This window comes from Syzygium oleosum, unplaced genomic scaffold, assembly GCF_021117445.2.
Source record: "Syzygium oleosum isolate NSW1041296 unplaced genomic scaffold, Sole_v2.1 Sole_v2.06, whole genome shotgun sequence".
In the NCBI taxonomy this organism is placed as follows: domain Eukaryota; kingdom Viridiplantae; phylum Streptophyta; class Magnoliopsida; order Myrtales; family Myrtaceae; genus Syzygium; species Syzygium oleosum.
Genome location: NW_026607490.1, coordinates 678,860 through 696,579, shown reverse-complemented (window position 1 = coordinate 696,579; position 17,720 = coordinate 678,860). Strand labels below are relative to the sequence as shown.

Genomic DNA, 17,720 nt, shown 5'->3' with positions numbered 1-17,720 from the left:
ATTGAATACGACTCACCTGTTGTGCTGGGCTATCATTCACCGCGCTTAAAGATTTATAAATCAATTTTACTACACAACAATGCCAAAACTAGGGGTGTGCACGGGAACCCAACCTATTTGGGACCGGACCGGACCAAATCAGCCCGTTCTGGGCGGTTACAGAGAGAACTGGTCTAGTTCCCGATTCTAAATTTTTGAAATTGGGAATAATTAGTCTGGTTCTCTATTCCAAGTGCGAAATCAAACTGTTCGGATCGGACTAGATCGATATGTATTTTTTTTTTAATAAAAAATTTCCCCTTCTTTTAAAGCATAAAAAGAAAAAGAAATTGTCAAAACCTCAAACCGGACCACAACCAGCCAGTTCAGGTCAGTTCTCGGCCCTACCAATCCGGCTCTCGATTTCAAGAACTCGTGAACCGGCCTTTACCGGTTCAGTTTTCGGTTCTAACGTGGAACAGGCTCAACTCGGGAACCGATCACCCCTAGCCAAACACACGCAAATAGCAAGAGAGGTAATTAAGGATAAGAGCAGAAGGTGAATGAGAGAGACAGAGACAGACAGACTGAGGACAAATATACCAAAAAACTCCAGGGGGAGAAGAAGGAAGAAGAAGAAGAGGAGGAAATAGTGGTCAGATTAGATCCCCCCCCCCCCCCCTCAGACGCGCACAAAAACACCAACTCCTTTTCCCCCATTTTCTTGACATTTTCAATTCCTGCCCCCCACCTTCATTCCCAGAGAAGGAAGGAGCAGCCCAACCTCTTCCTCCTCTCCTCTCTCCCTCTCCCGCCCTCCTTCATCACCACCACCATCATCATCATCATCAGATCTCAGTTTTTCGCTCGAAGCTCTTCCCTACTCCGCAGATCACCCGACGAACCCTCCTCCGTTCCTGTCGATCCCACCCACCCTCTCGATCTCCCCCCCCCCCCTTCGTCGGGAGATCCTCCCCCGGTCGATCGATCGACCCGACCCGACCCATCAATCCAAGGCCCGCCGCCCCACCGACCCACCCGGCCGGCAATGAACGACTTCGACGGCCTCCTGACCGCCGATTTCGGCTTCAAGCCCCAGGGCAAATCGGCCCCGATGAAACCCTCCTCCGCCTCCGCCGCCTCCTTCGACTTCGATCTCGGATCCCGATCCGGCCGCGCCCCCAATTCCGATCACGCCTTCGGCTTCGAGCCGAAGGCGAGGTCCCAAACCCTAGACGACTTCGGGGACATCTTCGGCGACAATGCGAGGGGCGCGGGCAAATCGGAGAGCCGCGGCGGTGGCGGTTCGGGTTTCGATTTCGATTCGATGTACAATTCGAGCGCCAAATCGCCGGGTTCGCCGGTGTATGATAAGCCGCCGGTCTACGACGACGATATATTTGAAGGTGTTCCGGGCTTGAAGAGCTCTACCGGGGTTAAATTTGAGGATGTCTTCAAGTCCATTTCTGATTCTCCTCCGCGGAGGAAAGGGAACGAAAGTAGTGCGTTTGACGATCTTTTGGGCGGATTTGGAAAGAAGGAAGGTGAGTCAAAGAGTAAGGTGTATGACAGGAGTGTCCCAGCTTTTGATAATGATTTAATTCCTGGGTTTGGAGGAAGCGGTCCTCCTGCTAAGAACAGGTATGTGCTAAGTGCCTTGGTCTCTGTTTCCTGATTACATTGTGGACTTCAAGTGTTTTTAGTACTGTAGAGATTTAGTATTTGTCAGCATTGTTCCTAATTGAGCGTATTTTGATTGCACCTGCTAGAGCTAGCTTTGGTTGATCAAAATAGTGTTGATCATTGTTTGATTTAACTAGTTTATCTGTTTTCTAATCTCTTGCAGCATTGTCTGCTGTTTGCACTGTGTACATACTTTCTCTTTTACTAGGTCTTCATTTATGATCCCAGTGGATTTGTTATCGATCTTAGGGTATGCATTGAACTGACATGGCCAAATAGGATTTGGTATTTATGTGGCAAAGCCCTGCGGATTCCGTATGTGAATATGAAGAAAATTGTTGTGCCCTCCTTACCCCATAGCTATCAGGGTTTTGGGACGATCTATTGGTACTATGTTGCTTTTGAAGTTGAGTTCCCACCTTTATGCTGTGCTTGACATGAAAAGAAGTGGGAGAAAGAGTGTATTGAAAAGAAAGGGAAGTAACGGCATTGAAAATGGGGATTGAGAATCAACTTTCTTTTGCTTGTTTGGTCAGGAGGAATGATAGAGAAGAAATAGTAGACTGATTGCTTTTTCATAACCTTCATTATTAGGTATGTACCATCCCGAGTAGGTCACTGGCATACACATCTCTTGCCTTTCCTATAATTTTTTTTTTTGGAAATTTGAGAGATTGGATATATGGGCCTATCGCATAATTTTTCTCTTTTATTTCCAAATAGTGGAAAATGACTTCCGAATCTTATAATCCTCCCACAAATTCCTCCCGTGCACAGTCTACCCTTCCCAAACACAGCATTTTGAGGAAGTTGCGACTTGTTTTTCCAAGAGATCGTTATATGAATATTTTAGCTGATCCATTGAGAAGGAAAATGTGTATATAAGAAGAATGAATGGACTTATCATTTAATCAGACTCTTCTTGTGATATGCACGGTTAATGTTTTGAAAATTGAATTTTTTCTCATTAAACATGTTTAACAAGTGGTGCCCCCAAGGACACTTGTTAACAAGCCCAAATAATTGTTGTTTAATGTCTGCTTTAACTTGTACTATCTACTTTGATTTTTCTTTCCTCTCTCGCTGCCAAAATCTGCTGATCTGATCGCATATTCTTTCCTTTTCTCTTTCAAACTCGCAGTCAGTATTTCTTTATTTCCAAGTGTGATTACCGGTAGGAACACGGCATTTTCATGGCAACGATCATTCATCTTTAATCGACGTGCTTGATTGGATTTGGCACTTAATGGTCTATCCAGTCTTCTTACTGGAAATGGAAAGTTCAATCTCTATGTGGAAAAGTGCAGTGGTGAACATAGAATCTACCTTTTCTTTTCTTTTTTTATTCTTAGAGCGATATTCTTGTGGAGAAATCGGGATTTGTGAAGGGGAAAACTTATTTTCTTCTCATTTTTGATAAAAGATGTTGGGAGATTGTGATTGCTACTTTTCATAACTTTATCCGACTAAGTGGGGTCGGCTATTTGAATGCTTTTGTACCATTGTTCTCTATTTGGTATGAAAGTTTTCTGTAGTTTTAGGTACTCCCCATATTTTTTTAGCGTCTCCTTTCATGTCTTTTTAGGTTTTCTTCTACTCTTTGTTAGTTGTTTCTTGATCCTATAATCGCATCTTCTCACTAGAGCAACCGGACGTCATTTCATGTGTCCATTCAATTGCAAACAAGCTCTTCTAATCTTACACCTATTTCTCGGAAGGGAAAATTACACAGACAGTCCATGAACTTTGGCTTAATGTGTAATTGGGTCCCTGAACTTTTAATTTGTTCAATATAGTCACTGAACTTTAACCCAATGTGCAATGTGGTCCCTGAATTTTTAATTTGTTCAATGTCATCCTTGAACTTTTGGTATATGTTCAATTCAGTTCTTGAACTATATAAAAATGTTCAATGCAGTCCTTTCCATTAATTCAAGTTTAGGGACTACATTAAACATTTTCATATAGTTTAGGAACTAAATTGAACATGTACTAAAAGTTCAGGGATGACATTGAACATTAGCCTAAAATTCAGGGACTACATTGAACAAATTAAAAGTTCAGGGACCAAATTGCACATTGGGCCAAAGTTCAGGAACTGTTTATGTCATTTTCCCTTTCTCGGAATACATTCATTTCTGTACTTCTTCCATCACACAGTAAATTAAACAATGAAGCAAGTGGACTTATGGTTGAGGTAAACCTTGGTGTCAATTATAGTTACTCAATTGTGATGTGAAGTTCCCAAGTTCTTTAGATGGAATCAGACTCATTGGATTGCAAGAATAATTTAGCTCCATTAATGACCCTCTTCATCAACTTTGGGCAGCAGTATGCCTTTTGAATGCCACTAGTTTATGATCTCAATTATCAAGAAGAATGCTGTTTTGCTCATGAAACTGCCTTGTGCATGCTGTAGTTCTTTAGATGTTATGAATATGGATATGGATATTCATTCTATAACATGGAGATGCCTACTGAAAAATGTGAAGGTATAGTTGTCTTGGTATAGGTCCTTGTACTTGTGCCAAGAAAATTGCATTTAACTCCATAAACTATACAGCATGAAGTGTTATTAGAGCAAGTATTTCCTTAGCTGTTCCACTTTCTGTTAGGTCTAACAGTTTCACTGTAACAGTTGTCCCCATCAGATATTAAATTTTGGAACAAACCAACTTTATATATTTCATCTTTTTGTAGCTTTGGACAATGTGGAGTCTTGACAAGCTATTTGAGTCAAGTTTTGTCAGATTTCTCAAATACGAACCATCTGGTGATGGTTACAAACTTACAGACTTCATCAGATTGGATTCAATCTCACGAGATGTAGTTTGCAATGGTGAAATTTTGGAGGATCAAAGATTCTCAATCTTTGTGTTTTGTTCGAGAAAAATGTATATAATTGAATAAAAAATGTAATTAATAATATGAACATGGAAATTCTATGACTAAACAGTAGCTAGCAGTAAAACATACTGTTAATGTTGCCAAAGGTTTGCCATAGATTTGCATACCGCATGCCTTGTTATTGGAACAACTAGGAGACAACATATGCTACTCTTATGGTGATTTGCTTCTTATTGGCTTCGTCAGCCATTTATGATAAACTCCTTGATATGCTGACATTAGAAAATTTGATCAGTTTAACGAAGTAATTGAATCACCCTGGAAGACAGTATTAGTTCTAGGAGAACTGGTAGTATAGTTTATCACATTCGAAGGGATTTTGACTCTGATTCAGTTGCCTAATTACGACTGCAGCCAATGGATTACATGAACTGTTCTTATATTCTAACTATGTAGACCTACAGAAAAAAATTGCAACGAGGACCTAGCCTTGGGAAGGAGAAAAAGAAAAGGGAATTGCCCGGGGGGGGGGGGGGGGGGGGTTGGGTTTGACGTTTCTACTTTGGAGAAAATGGGCTATTTCTTTATTTTTCTCAGATTGTAAGTAAGATTTGAATATGTGACATGATAAGATCAATTAACATGGCAGTGACTGAGATGATTTTAAATTCTAAACATTATAAAATTTAAGGGTCATTTCAAGAGCAACAGCCAAATCATGAAGTTTATGGTTATCTGGTAGCAGTTTATGAGGTTATTTGGTGTAATTAATCTTTTGAAAGGGCATTGGGCAATTTCTATTTGCCTTGTTTTTCCACAATTGAGGTAAAGATGGAGTGATTGGGTCTTGTGATATAGAAGGAATTGTGCTTATCTGTGGTCACTACGATGCAAGATGATTTTTTTTTTTATGTAAGGTTTGTTTAAATGACTCGAGTTGCATAGCCATAGCCATCCTACAACTTAATTTACAACATAACTAATCAAGTCAACTCTCCTCTCTCTACCCCTATCCCCCCTCCCCCGCCCCCGCCCTTGCTACCCCCTAAGAGAATGTTATCTGGGATCACTATCTTGTTAATTGTAATCATGCTGGTAATTTTACTTTTCCTCATTTTTTTTTGGTAAGGTACTTTTCCTCATTTTCCGTTTCACAAATGTATAAGATATTCCTCAGTACATGCACCAACTTCTCTTTCTCCTGCAGGCCAATACCAGAGCCTACTTGGCCTTCTGAGCCAACACATCACACGAGTAAAATGACAGAAGATCCATTTGCGTCATTAGGATCAACCTCACCCCATGTGACCTCATCTTCAGGCCTTTCCACTGACCCGTTGGAAGAATTTAGTAAGCTCGGTAAATCCGAGAGCATGAAAACTGATGCTCCATCTGTATCCAGTGGGGGAGTATACGATGACATGGATCCATTTGATAGCTTGGGAAAATCTGTGCCGTCATTTTCATCTGAAAGAACCAATAGCAGCAAGGATAGAAGTCATCTGAGGAGAGAGCGCAGCTCTAAGGGGAGTCCAGATAACTATGAGGAAGAGTCTTTGCCTGTTGATAATGATCTTAAATCTGATCAAGCTTTTTTCGATATTCCTCCTGCTTCTCAAGGTACTAACATGTCTGCTGGTCAAACTGCTTCTGGTCCTTCCTATGCGCAGGCCAATCCCAATGATGCCAGTAGTCCAGTAGACATGTCCCCAAGATATGAGGAAAATGTCTCATCCTCAGATGAGTTATGGCTCACAGTATCAGAAATTCCTCTTTTTACACAACCTACAAGTGTGCCCCCGCCGTCTAGACCTCCTCCTCCAAGGCCAGCACGAGTCTCGAGAGCAGGAAGTAGCTCTTTCGGATCTGCAAATGCGAAGAAAATTGTTAATGAGTTTTCTTCATTCCCAAATTCCACTCAAAATTTTGAGGATCCTAAGTCATTCCCTCCTGCTTATGGGAGTTCAGTTTCATCTCCAATCGATGAATTAGAAGATTTTGCAATGGGCGGGAGTAGAAATAATGTTGATGATCATTCTAACGGCTTTTCTAGTGAGGAAATGGGTATGAACTCTGATGCTGCTGCATCTGCAGCAGCCATGAAAGAAGCCATGGAGAGGGCCGAGGCCAAGTTTAGGCATGCAAAGGAGGTAAGGGAAAGAGAGAGTAGTAAGACTGCTAGAAGTAGAGACACCGTGCATCTTGAGAAGGACGAGGATTTTCTGGATGCTCATGAGAGAGCTCTCCGGGAAAAGCAAGAGAAGTTAGATCGCGAGAGGCTGCAGAGGGAGAAGGAAGAGGAAGAGAGAGAGCGAAGGAGACTTGAGAAAGAGAGAGAAAGAGAAGAAAAAGAGAGGGAACAAAGGAGACTTGAAAAGGAAAGGGAGAGAAGAGAGATTGAGAGGGAAAGGGCCAGACAAGCCGTGGAAAGGGCTACTAGGGAGGCACGTGAGAGAGCAGCTGTTGATGCACGTGACAGAGCAGCTGTGGAGGCTCGCCTGAAAGCTGAAAGGGCAGCAGTGCTGAGAGCACAAGCGGAAGCCCGTGAAAGAGCAGCTGCAGATGCGAGGGAAAGAGCTGAGAAGGCTGCAGCAGAAGCAAGGGATAGGGAAGCACGGGGAAGGGCTACTGAAGCACGAATGAAAGCAGAACGAGCTGCTGTGGAGAGAGCTGCTGCAGAGGCTCGAGAAAGGGCTGCTGTAGAGGCTCGAGAGAGGGCTGCTGCAGAGGCTCGAGAAAAGGCAGCTAAAGCCAACCAACAAAAGAATGATAATGATCTTGAATCCTTTTTCAGCATGGGTCGAGCAAGCAGTGCTCCGCGGCCCAGGGCCAATTCTGCAGTGAGTATTTGAATTTAGAGCTGAGTTGCTGGATTTTTTGACCTTACAATGGCTGTAAAAAATGATTTCTAATCCTAACTTGATGACCCAGGATCCTTTCTTTGAAACACAGTCACAAAGCAGAAAGGGGCCTGATGTGGCCAAGACATCTGAATCTACTTCATCAAGCATGAGAAAAGCCTCATCAACTACAAATATTGTCGACGATCTTTCTTCAATTTTTGGAGGTAGCATGCATGAACTTCACAGAGAGATAAAGCTTTATTAACTCTAAATATTGATTGTTTACTGAACTTTTACTCCCTCTGTTAACCAAAAGGAGGAGTAGCATCATCTGGGGAGTTCCAGGAAGTTGAAGGAGAAACTGAAGAAAGACGTAGAGCTCGGTTGGAGCGCCAACAGAGGGCACAAGAACGAGCGGTATATGCTTGCTAAGGGGACATTTTGTTAATCTCTTGTGAATGATGGATGCTGAAATTTAGCCTCATTTGAACTGGTTTGATTATTCTGGATCTCTCTCTTAGATTTATGTCTTGTCTGTCCTATTTAGGTAAAAGCTCTGGCTGAGAAGAACCAGCGGGATCTTCAAGTTCAAAGGGAGCAGGCCGAGAGACATGTAAGAAGCTGTTGTGATTTCCTTATGTTTAAGTTTCTTTTTATGTGTCTGTGCTACTTTTGAGTATTAAACTCGTGGCTTAGGTGCAGAAAGACATATATTCAAGTCTTGATTGCTTTACTTTTATTGCTAAAGTTTGTTGCTGTCACCTAACTTATCAAGATTCTGCAAGTGTAATGACTATTGGGTATGGCTTGTCATAAAGCTTGGCTAATCCTTGAATTTCTATGTTGCAGTCTTAAATTGCTTTTGAATGTTAGGTTCAGGCTTTAAACTCCCATAAGAAGGGCTGAAAACGATTGCCTGTTAATGCTGTACCATAAACTCACTTCTGCCATCTGTGAATCTTTCACCAATTTGCAACTTTCTCCATCATCAATCTCCTGCTTTTGCCACTCTTTGAGACTGATCAATCATAGATATGACAATTGAAAACAAAAACTTTTTCTCCATTGCGATGGATGTTTAATCCCTCGCATGCAAAATTCTGGAAATGATTCTGCAGTGCCCTAATAGATAGGAGCAAGGTAAAAAGGAAGATATAAGAAGTATCTCATTCTGAACTGCGCTGCGCAGCAGCTGGTGGTACAACGATTTAGACTCCTTAGGAGGGGATCATAACATAGGTTATCAATTTGTGTGCCTTTTGGATTTTGTTGGATTTTGTCGTTTGAAGTTGAACTTGGCGTTTCTATCTAGGTTTTGCTTTGTTAATTTCTCCTTTTTGACATTTTCAAAGGGTTTTCTGCAATTGGACTAGGAATATTTCTCCTTGAATTCCAGAATCTCTTTTTTCTCCTTGGTGAAAATTAAACAACAAATGGCTTCTTATGAATCGTCTTTAATCTGATGAATAACAAAGGCTCAGTGTGTACTTTCCATGGCTTGAAGAATGCACTTACTGTCAAGGTCTTTGCCCCCTGCTAAACTGGGGAAAAGTGAGGATGCTTTTATCCAATGCTGTGTCCCACATGGTTTAGAAGACGAAGGGCATGAAATAGTAAATTTGAATGCAGATGCCATAATAAGTCTGAAGTTTGTTTTTGTTTTTTGGATCTGATAGTTTTTGTTGATTGTCGCTATATACGGGTTGCATATTTCCTCTATTTATTCATGTTCATCCCGCATTAGTTCTTTAATTACAATGATACTTGGTCAAAATTACAAATTAGTGAATTTCTCTCTTTAATATTATTTTGGATGATTTTCAGAGAATTGCCGAAACATTGGATGTGGAGATTAAGCGTTGGGCTGCTGGCAAAGAGGGGAACCTACGGGCTCTGCTTTCAACTTTGCAATATGTATGTCTTAAATACTTGTTTCCCTTTCTTAACTTATGATGGCTATTGCCGTTTACTGAATGGAAAACTTTGGTTTGAAAATATTAGTCAGTGACAGATATTATTTGCTTTCGGTGATGGATTTTTGGTCATTGATTTGTATTTTGCAGTGGCTGATATTTCTTTTTGTGATTTGTGGTAGGTGCTCTGGCCTGAATGTGGTTGGCAGCCTGTGTCTTTGACAGATTTGATAACTGGTGCAGCAGTGAAGAAGGTATACAGGAAAGCAACCTTGTGCATTCATCCTGATAAAGTGCAGCAGAAAGGTGCCAATCTTCAGCAGAAATATGTTGCTGAAAAAGTGTTTGACCTCCTTAAGGTATTTGGGATATCAAATTTTCCTAATTGGTCATTTCTCTGTTGGTCTTTCGCATTTTATCACTGTAAATTTTCAGGACATATTTGTAAGTGTGGGTCGTCTTAGTACCACTATGTAGCAAGTAATTTGTTGAAGGGTGGAGGAACCAGTCACAAGTCAAATGAAGAATTCTTGTTTGAGGGATAACTTGTTACTGATATCGTTATTTTAATAATGCTACAGGAAGCTTGGAACAAATTCAATTCTGAGGAGCTCTTTTGAATTCCTGGAGTCATCTTGCCTCTTCAACGCTGCCTTTTCGGCAATCATGTCATATTTTTGGTGGAAGCTAGTCTGCTCCTTACAGAAGAAGGATAGCACGTCTTCTTGATGAAATGTACTGTGCACATGTGCAGACAAAGCATAGATGCACACAATCCAGTTGATTTCTCCCAAGAGTTGCAGAACATCGTCGCTCGCCACAATTGAGTCTCTCTCGAGGTAAAAGAAGTTGAAGGCTATTGTGTTATCGGTTGGAATGTTGTGCATTTGTAGAATAGCATGTGTTGATTCCATTTATGGAAAACTCTTACTAGATCCGCTTCTCGTTGAGAATGAGAAGACTGTCTTCGTTTTGGTGATTTTTTCCCTCTTGGGTTGTGATATAGCTCCATTTATTGAGTGTATAACCTCATCTGTATTGACCTGTATGATTGTTCAGCATATCTCTATATAGAAGAAATGTCTTTATTTAGCAGACAGTTCTAGTTCGATGATGAACATAACACCTCCGGCCGTGTATTTATAGGCATAATTGTGGTATCATATCGAAATGACGGTGATTGGTTTTTTGGGCGTCGCATGTAAGCTAATAGTCTATTTCTTCCTATAAGGTCACTTATTTCGTCATCGCTCGAGATCTAAGGTTTCCCTTCCAATATCAAAAAATAAAGAAAGTGGAGATGCTGCCAAGCCTTATTTAAACGGTCGTGATCTTTCTATTTAAATAAGCAACTCGCTTTTGGCTGATGGTTTAGTAATTTTACTTGGGATTTGGATAGTTTTCCTCTAAATTAACAAATATGCAAATTTCTATATTAACAAGGACATCTGTCTATAAATGCACTATATCACGTCATCTGGGTAGTGGTAGATCTTGCCTTCTGCTTCCATGATTTTCACCTTTTGATCTTCATTTTGGAGAATTTGAATTAAGAGCAGAAAGAAGATGATGAAAAGAACTTATGGAACAGCTGCTTCTGCTGTGCAGTTTAAGTGTCTGTCCACTTTACCCTGTTATCTACACTAAGTAATTCAAACGAAGTACCTATAAGGATTCTGTTTTTTGTATGTGAGGAAGAACCATGTCCAAGTGGACCAGATGCTCATGATATCTCCACTACTATATGATTTTTAACGTTACTGGCCTCAGGTCATGATGAAAAAAGGAATAAACATGAAGCAGCACCTTTGGTGGTTCTGATGGAGCATCCAAAAATCCCATCATTTGAATGTGTACTCTCCCTAAAAATCATTTCTACTTATAGTCCCTGTTGAGTGTTATCTTCCACGTTAGCTGCTTCCTGATTAAAGCACAGTAACAGTGCTTGGCATTTTCTTTGCCTTTGACATTTCCTAGTTTAACCCATTCAAATTTTTCCTGTGCTTTTGAGTGACCGTTCATTTTCAATTATTTGGACCCCCTTTTGATTCTGCCTTTTAGCTGTCACCTTTTTGTATTCTCCAGCTCAAATGAAACCTTCGTGGACGCAGGACTGAGGTTCACATCTTCATGCATGACAAATCATATTTTTATTTTGTGCGGGTTCTCATGAAAATCTTTGAGTAATAATGAGCAGAGCATCTTTTGAGGACTTGATGTCTTTTCCAACAAGTGAAATTCGCTGTCTGTCTCTCTGGTAGGGAAAGATATTGCTGGGAATAAGGAGGGTGCGTTAGGGATCTGAATGGTCAATTCTATGCCGAATTGTACGTTGGAGAGAGGACGCGTAGAAAAAGTTGCATGAAGGTTTAAATGTGGTCATGAAAGGTGGTGGCCCTACTTTGACAGGATTGAAGTTACCCAGATATGAATGTTGGTTAACGCAGACTGATCATGCCAGCTTTTCTCGAGATCTTGTTTTTCTCTCGTTTTTTTTTTTTTTTTCAGCACGGATTTTCTTATTTTCCTCGTTAGGTGACTGTTTATGTCAAGCACATACCCCCGCTCGGATGAGAATACCTAAGGGTCGGAGCCATTCCGGGAAGTTTCCATCTAAGCAGAGCTGTCCATTCGACATGTATGCCACCTAGTAATTAGAAATGTAATAAAACCTAGAAAAATTGTAATGAGTGAAAGTGAAAATGTAATGCCAAATCATTTGTCAAGGCTAACGTCAAAGAAAAGCAGGATTATGCATACAATTGGAAGCCGGAGGAGGATCGATCAGACAGAAGAGAAGGAAGACATTGTTGTCTTGCAATGTTCCAAAGCTTGTTTAACTAAATAGGAAATTTCTAATGCATCAAACATGAACATCCCCACTTTTAGCAGCACATTTTCGGTATTTTTGTTGTTGTAAACAGATGCTTGTCTTTGGAGATCAAAATCACATAAACGAATGTAAGTTTCAATTCACATGCTATATCGCTTCGTTGTTTATTATAAACTCGTGAGGAGGTTGGTTTGGCTGATCATAGATATCAAGGGTGTTGTCGATTGTCTGATAGGACATGTTATCACAAAGTGATATTGATGAGTGTTTTCTCACCCTCGTCATAGCAAGATTTTTACACTAACAAGCAAATTGAGAAGAAAAGAGATTCATGTTAGAGTATTCCACACTTTTTGCATACAAGTTCCTTCCTTCTCTTCCAAACAGGAACTTTTCAAGAAAACAAACTAGACCAAGACAAAGATGCAAACCGCGCCAGCACCACCTAAGGAATTGTGCACAATGAAACTGGAAACTTCAATGATGTTAGTTTTTTCTTCTTAAATGGCCGATCAACTAAATGTCCGTGCATTTTTTTAGTAGCTCGTCTTGAATGGTTGATAACTCTTAGGGCGCGAATGATAACCATTCTGTTTCTGTCCAGAACTAGTTTTCTATTTCCGAAAACAGGTTTGGAACAGAAATCTGTTTGGTAACGCAATTTCATTTTTCTATTTCTGGAACAACTTTTTGTTCCAGAACTGATTCTGGACCAAAAATCAGAACAAAAAAAAAAGTTGGTTTTCTGTTTCTGGACAAGAAATGAAAACCATTTCTAAAAAAATTTGTTTTCTCTCTTCAAAACACAACTCTTCATAAATTTGTTCCCGATCTGACCTGGTCAAACCGATTCGAACCGGTTCGGTCCGGTTCATTCCCGGCGGGAAAATAAAAAAATTCTAAAAAAAATTAGAAAAATCAGAAAAAATAAAAAATTCAGAAAACTCAAAAAAAATTTAGAAAATCCGGAAAATTTATAAAAATCTCAAAAAAAATTTCAGAAAATCCATAAAAGTTAAAAATTTCTATAAAAATTCGTAAAAATGTCCAGAAAATTTTAAAAAAGTCAGATTTCAGGAAAATAGGAAATTTAGTGAATTTTTTCAAAAAAAATCAAAAAGTCAAAAATTTCAAAACTTTACAAAATGGCTTAAAATACCTGTGGCCACCCACTTTGAGTGAAATCTAAATTTTTTGAAGTGCCCAGAAAAAAAATTAAAAAATAAAAAATTTCAAAACTTTACAGAATGGCTTAGAATACATGTGGTCACCCACTTTGAGTGAAATTTAAATTTTTTGAGGTGCCCAAAAAAATCAAAAAATAAAAAAAATAAAAAATTTCAAAACTTCACAGAATGGCTTAGAATACTTGTGGCCACCCACTTTGAGTGAAATTTAAATTTTTTGAGGTGCCCAGAAAAGAATCAAAAAATAAAAAATTTCGAAATTTCACAGAATGGCTTAGAATACATGTGGCCACCCACTTTGAGTGAAATTTAAATTTTTTGAGGTGCCCAAAAAAATCAAAAAATAAAAAAATTTCAAAACTTCACAAAATAGCTTAGAATACCTGTGGCCACCCACTTTGAGTGAAATTTAAATTTTTTGAGTTGCCCAAAAAAATCTAAAAATCAAAAATTTCAAAACTTCACAGATGGCTTATAATATCTGTGGCCACCCACTATGCCCAAAAATTTAAATTTTTGGGCACCATTCTGTGAAGTTTTAAAAATTTTTATTTTTTAGTTTTTTTGGGCACCTAAAAAATATTAAATTTCATTTAAAGTGGGTGGCCACATGTATTCTAAGTCATTCTGTGAAGTTTTGAAATTTTTGATTTTTTCGTTTTTAAAAAAAATTCAATAAATTCCCCATTTTCTTGAAATCTGACTGTTTTTCTGGAAATTTTTATGAATTTTTCTGGAAATTTTCAATTTTTATGGATTTTCTGAATTTTTTTTGAGTTTTTTAGGAATTTTCCGGATTTTCTAATTTTTTATTCCATTTCTAAAAAAATGGATTTCTGTTCCAGGAAATAGAAATTTGTGTTATTATCAAACGGGTTTCTGTTTCAGGAAATAGAAATTTTATGCTGTTATAAAACGTGTTTCTGTTCTAGAAATAGAAATTTTTGGTCGTTATCAAACGAGTTTTTTTCCTTAGAAACTCATCCTCAAAATAGAAATAGAAAAATCTATTTCTGTTTCAGGAATTCTTTCTGGAATAGAATGGTTGTCATTCGCGCCCTTAAAGTCGAGCATAACCCCTGCGATCGAACCCGCAGCTGCCATGATTGATATCACAAGACAGGCCATGCTCAGCATTTGGAGGCATACCCATCTGGTGCTTCATTTGGGAATTTGTTTCTGTTTAATATACATCTCGACGGGAAAATAGACCGTTAGAGGCCAAAATCCCAAGGCACCAAGGATCCCCACGACATCGTTGAAGAACGGGAGTAGCATCGATATCACGGTGGTCAAGATCACGAAAATCGTCCTCCAAACAATCCTAAAGAGGTTCATGTTGTATTGGCCCAAGCCTGGTACCGGGATCTTTATCTCTTTGGCGATGAACTCACTATCAGGCCATCTCTGGGTGGCCTGTTTCTCGACGAAGGCAAAAATCGGCTGGCAGTATACTTGGTATGCTCCAACAAGATGGATCACAATAGCAGCATTGGCAATATCAAGAAGCCAGAATGGGTTGTAGAAACCGAAGCCGGTCAGAAGATTTCCTGGAGCTGCGTCACCGAAAGCAGCATAGCCCATGCAGCCACAGAGCATGTAGAAAGTCGTCGTCACTGCCGTGCTCAGAAAAGTAGCCTTCTTCATGGTCTTTGCTTCTGATGGTGGGGATCTGATGGTGTCCTGCCAAAGATACAATTTCTTGAGCTTACAGCGATCATGACTTAACTTTCCGGCTTAGTCGTCACAAATTTTTGCTTGAATCTATTAGTTAACAAGAAAAAAGTACTTCCATTCTGTTTTGTCTACTCTTAAGCATTTCCTAGTTTTTGAACGGATGGAATTACGTTTAAGTACCTGAATTTCAATAAGGATGACAGAAAAAGAGTACGCAAAGGCAATATCTCCAAGAGCTTGGAAACTCCTCCATATCCTTTGGGTTTCAGTTGCTTATTCCTGTAAGACTACCCTTGAAACTTCCACTAGCTGCTCATCAAGAAAAGAAATTGCTGGATTCAACATCTTATTTAAGATATTGATAATATTATCTCTTGAAATTTCTTGGCCATCTGTCTGGAGAAAAGAAGAAATCCTGTACCTGCAACTTGGGCAATTCCCAGGCCGAGACCAATTGAAGAGTAAGTGAAGGACATGACAGCAGCCACAATAGAAAGCCACCATATTTGATCGAAATCTGGAATCTGGGACAGCAGAATCTCTGTGATGCCGAACATGATCATGTACAGAGTGCTCGACATATGGCACGGGTTCTCCTTGTTACTCTCGCGGAAGCAATTCGAACGTTTTATCGCCCTTTCATTGGAAAGAGGGAACAAATATAAAATTGAATCGGCCAGGTTATATAGGAAACAGTAGAATTGTAAGTTCATTGTGATCTGATAAATAAATTTGTGAGAGTTTGGGAACAATGAGTTGTACTCACATCATGCTGATAGATGCTGCAATGGTATAACCGATGGTGATTCTGAATAGTTTGAAATATTGAATAAAGCCACATGCTTTTATATTTGCTCCACCTGAGAATAAAAACTTGAATATGTTACTATTCTAAGAATGTAGAGTTGCTATTATCACCTAATTAAAAGTTAGGCTACTCATTTTGCTATACATTTGGAGACATAAGGCAATGGGAAATTTACACAAAATGCAGGAGTCAAATAATGTGAAGCGACAATATATTAATTCATACCGAGAATCGAGTGAACAGAATCCATGTAAGTATAGTTACGCTTGCTGGAGATGGGGTCGCCGGCACGGTAACAATCAGAGAGGAGGCAAGAGGTGTAGAAGCTCACAAAGGAGAACAAGAACATCACAGCAGGGCCAGCAATCCAACTCAGCTGAGCAATGGCCCATGCTAGCGAAAGGACTCCCGATCCTATCACAGCTGTTATTATGTGCGCACTCGCCGTCCATAAGGTCCCTGATCAATCAACCGAAAAAATCCGATCAACTCTTTACATTTGGAAAGATTTCATTGTCTCTCAAGTTAGTTTTTCCAGTAATTTGTGAGGAATAACACTTGGATAAAGCATATTAAACTGTTATACCTAGTGCAGATCGCATGGCTGATGCATCAAACTTGTAGTGAACAAGGAGAAAGGAATCAGACAATATATAGTAAGAAGATAAGGTTGATTACCGGTGCGTTTGAGGCGGGCGTCGTCATCAAAGGAGTCGAAGCATTTGGAGACAGTCTGAGGAAGCATTTCAATGGAGAAGTCACAAACTTGGTGGTGGTGGTGGTGGTTTTGGTTGTTCTTGGTGGCAGCGCTCTCACCCATCTTTAATGTCCCAAAAAACAGAAGGAAATAGCAAGTGTTATTAAGTCGTGTGTGTGGAAACTAAATTCTGTCTTGCCAAATGATAACAACTTTCAAATTTATTCATCCATCAGAGGCCATGTTGTTCAATCTGGGTGGTTTCTAGTTCTACTTGAAAGTTTAATGAACACCAACCAAATCAAAATCAGTGGAGAGTGGGTGTTTCTTTGACTCTGAGTTTGCTTTGTGTTTTGTGCACCCACCTAAAAACCGAAGGGCTCAAAACACACTCTCTGAGAGAGATGGAGGGAGGTTAGATTTCAGAATGGAGTGACAGGAGGGATTGAAAGTGTGTGTATTTATAATGTGCGGAGTTAGAATTCAGGGAAGATGCCGGAATAGTCTCAACTCTCAAGCCAACGTTCAAGACATTATGGTTTGTACATTCTGCGGGAATTCGGGATCAGGAACTTGAAATTCGTAAATTTCATCTAATCTTAGGCTCCGTTCTGTTCGCGGAAAACAATTTCAAGAAAAATATTATTTTAAATTTTCCGGTGTTCGGTTCACGGAAAATAAACTAATCAAGAAAAACGCTTTCGCTGGAAAAAACATCAATAAAAATGGGGAAATTTTCCAGTCTCTTTCCTCTCTACACTCCTTCACATTCCTTTTCTTTTCTTTATAATTTTTTTCTATTTTTCTTTTTGATTTTTTCTAATTTTTTATTTTTCTTTTCTTTACTTTTTTTCTCCACCGGTTGGCGCTGGCCACAACGACGGCCGGTGAAGCGAGGCTGAGCTTTGCCAGATCTGGTGAGGCGATAGCGAGTGAGTTTGCCAACCTCTGGCGAGGCCCGAGTGTCACTAATCTGAGAGCCTCGTCCCCCTTTGGCAACGCTGGAGCTTGCCTATGGCTGGTCACCAACCTTTGTCGTGGCCGGCAACTTGCCGGAGAAGAAGGGAAAAAAAGAAGAAAGAAAAGAAAAAGATAATTATAAATCAATTTTAAAAAATAAAAAATAAAAAATATAAAAATTATTAAAAGCTATGCATTGAGGAAAATGAAATCATATTTTTCATACTAAACGGTGGAAAATGTTATCCGGGCCTTTTTCAAATATCTGTCGAACATCGGAAAATTATGTCATT

The 17,720-nt window shown here is 39.6% G+C and overlaps 1 protein-coding gene and 1 pseudogene across 1 annotated transcript; one reads left to right on the top strand and one right to left on the bottom strand.

The window, feature by feature from the left end:
• Positions 1–772: 772 nt before the first annotated feature.
• Positions 773–10,357, top strand: LOC115689680 (auxilin-related protein 2-like). Its single transcript, XM_030615818.2, has 8 exons — positions 773–1,620; positions 5,717–7,349; positions 7,441–7,576; positions 7,669–7,769; positions 7,900–7,965; positions 9,177–9,266; positions 9,448–9,624; positions 9,847–10,357. The coding sequence occupies exons 1-8, from the start codon at positions 1,028–1,030 to the stop codon at positions 9,883–9,885; spliced, it is 2,835 nt and encodes a 944-aa protein (XP_030471678.2). The 5' UTR covers positions 773–1,027; the 3' UTR covers positions 9,886–10,357.
• A 371-nt stretch (positions 10,358–10,728) lies between these two features.
• LOC115689699 (amino acid permease 4-like) lies at positions 10,729–16,880 on the bottom strand (annotated as a pseudogene).
• Positions 16,881–17,720: the final 840 nt, after the last annotated feature.

What these genes read in the sequence shown, in the direction of transcription:
- LOC115689680 (XM_030615818.2), top strand. Translation starts at nt 1,028, where the DNA reads ATGAACGACTTCGACGGCCTCCTGACCGCCGATTTCGGCTTCAAGCCC. An exon ending in GGCCCAGGGCCAATTCTGCA is followed by an intron (nt 7,350 to 7,440) that starts GTGAGTATTTGA and finishes TTGATGACCCAG; the next exon opens with GATCCTTTCTTTGAAACACA. An exon ending in TGCTTTCAACTTTGCAATAT is followed by an intron (nt 9,267 to 9,447) that starts GTATGTCTTAAA and finishes GATTTGTGGTAG; the next exon opens with GTGCTCTGGCCTGAATGTGG.